Source organism: Triticum dicoccoides, chromosome 5B (genome assembly GCF_002162155.2).
Source record: "Triticum dicoccoides isolate Atlit2015 ecotype Zavitan chromosome 5B, WEW_v2.0, whole genome shotgun sequence".
In the NCBI taxonomy this organism is placed as follows: Eukaryota; Viridiplantae; Streptophyta; class Magnoliopsida; order Poales; family Poaceae; genus Triticum; species Triticum dicoccoides.
The window spans coordinates 29,123,417-29,125,299 of NC_041389.1; the positions used below are offsets into that span (position 1 = coordinate 29,123,417).

The following is a 1,883-nucleotide window of genomic DNA, read 5'->3' on the forward strand; positions in this document are numbered from 1 at the left end:
AACAAACCAACTGTTACACCCACACTTGCTCCTAGCCAGTTCCATTTGCTCCTCCACCCATCCCTGTCTCTGTCTGAGGCGATTCTTTCTTGACTTTAGGTACCTCTCTTCGCTGCTGTTATCTTCGGCCCCACATCCCAAGAAAATCAATCAAAGTGGACAGAAGACATTTGTTTGCAAAAGTGAAAGAGGTAAGCCTGTCACTATATTAGTTCTTTGATTGTTCTTTCTGTACTGCCATACATTCCACATCCTTCTTGTCTGCTTTGTTTTTTATTTGTGAAATGTGCAGTGGTATTGATATTTGATACCCCTCCTTTGATTCATACAGAAATTGTCCTGGGAAAGGGAATAGTGAAATGCTCTGATTGAATAATGTGGTAAGGCCTTGTTCCTGGTACATTTTGTTGTCTGTAGTTTTGTTCACATGGACGGAGGTAGCACAAATAATTATGTCTGAATTAGAGGCTAAGTTTTGAATTTGTTTTTCATTCATCAGGAACTACATACACATGCACATGAAGTGTTACCACAGCAAGACCTCCACAAATCCACTTGAATCTTGACACCACATGATGGCACATTAACACGGAGACGATAATAGTGCACAGATGAGCACCGATACAAATGCCAACCCTGCACCCAAGGATGCCGAGGAGAAGAAAGCGGCCGGCTCGTCCTCCTCTTCATCAGGGCACCTGGACGAAGACGATGATTTCTTCCAGATCGAGGGACCGGTCCTCAATACCCAATTCTCCCTGGCTGGACCAAACCTCGACGGATTCCCAGACCCGACAAGGATCCCCTCGTCGGTCTTCGCAAGGACGTCAACATTGCAAACCGACTGGAGTGTCACGTCGAATGAGGCTCTCTTCAGCATCGATGTCGGGAACACGAGCTTCGACAAGGACCATAAGGTCTTGTATGGCAAGTCGGGTGAGATGGGCAACCCCAACGATCCTTTGGCGCCATTGCCATCGTTGCCGAAGCAGAGCCCAGGGTCTAGCCCCATCAAGGGGGCAGTGTCACCCAAGGCAACCGGGGAAGGCAGCTCGACTGTGAAGGGGGAAGGAGACGCGGATAGCATATCTCACCGTTCCGAAGGAAGCGCGACCAACTTTGCATTCCCGATGTACGGCCTCTCTATACCATGCACCCCCTATTAGCTAACTGTTTTCAGTATGAAGTTCTTTCTCGACTTTTTCAGTTATCGCCATACACTGGCACTCTTTTTATCTCCTTAAATAGCTAACTACCTGTGAAGATGTAAGTAGATATCTCAATGAACAACTTAATTACTTCTTTAAAATTGTTTTCCTCGTAATCGTTCACCTAGGCAAAAAATGATCTCATATCAAGAACTTAAGTCTTAAAAAATTAAAATGTTTGAATTGTGTTACCTCCTATTGTTGTTTAAATAAGCTAACGGTAATAATTAGATTACCCCCAGATGCAAAGAGTTAATTGTATGGTATGTCTTTCACTTGGTGAAATATCCAATCCCAGTGAATGACTTCTGGACGCATTTTCCAAATCGCGGTCTGATTTACAGTGTCTTCAGATTGGCAGGCGATGAGAAAGCCAGTGGGTGCTCGAAGGACAACCAACCAGATCTTGCCCGACAAAGCACAGCGCAACTGAGCCATGCACCAGAGCCAGAGTCGCATGATGAGAAGAACGAATCACCGAAAGCCGCAATGGAATCACCGAAAGCAGCAATGGAATCACCGAAAGCCACAACAGAATCACCGAAAGCTGTAATGGAAGCACCTAAACCTGAAGAAGCCCCAGTAGCAGAACCGGCACCGGCACCAGCACCAGCAGAGCCACCGCCAGCGACAAAAATGTTTCCCTGCTGTTCTTGCTGTCCGTTCTGTTGCTAA

At 46.1% G+C, this 1,883-nt stretch overlaps 1 protein-coding gene across 1 annotated transcript; it reads left to right on the forward strand.

Annotated features, from left to right (window-relative positions):
* Positions 1–507: 507 nt before the first annotated feature.
* On the forward strand, positions 508–1,883 carry LOC119305528 (skin secretory protein xP2-like). Its single transcript, XM_037582028.1, has 2 exons — positions 508–1,132; positions 1,562–1,883. Exons 1-2 carry the CDS (start codon positions 612–614, stop codon positions 1,881–1,883), a joined length of 843 nt encoding a protein of 280 aa, XP_037437925.1. The 5' UTR covers positions 508–611.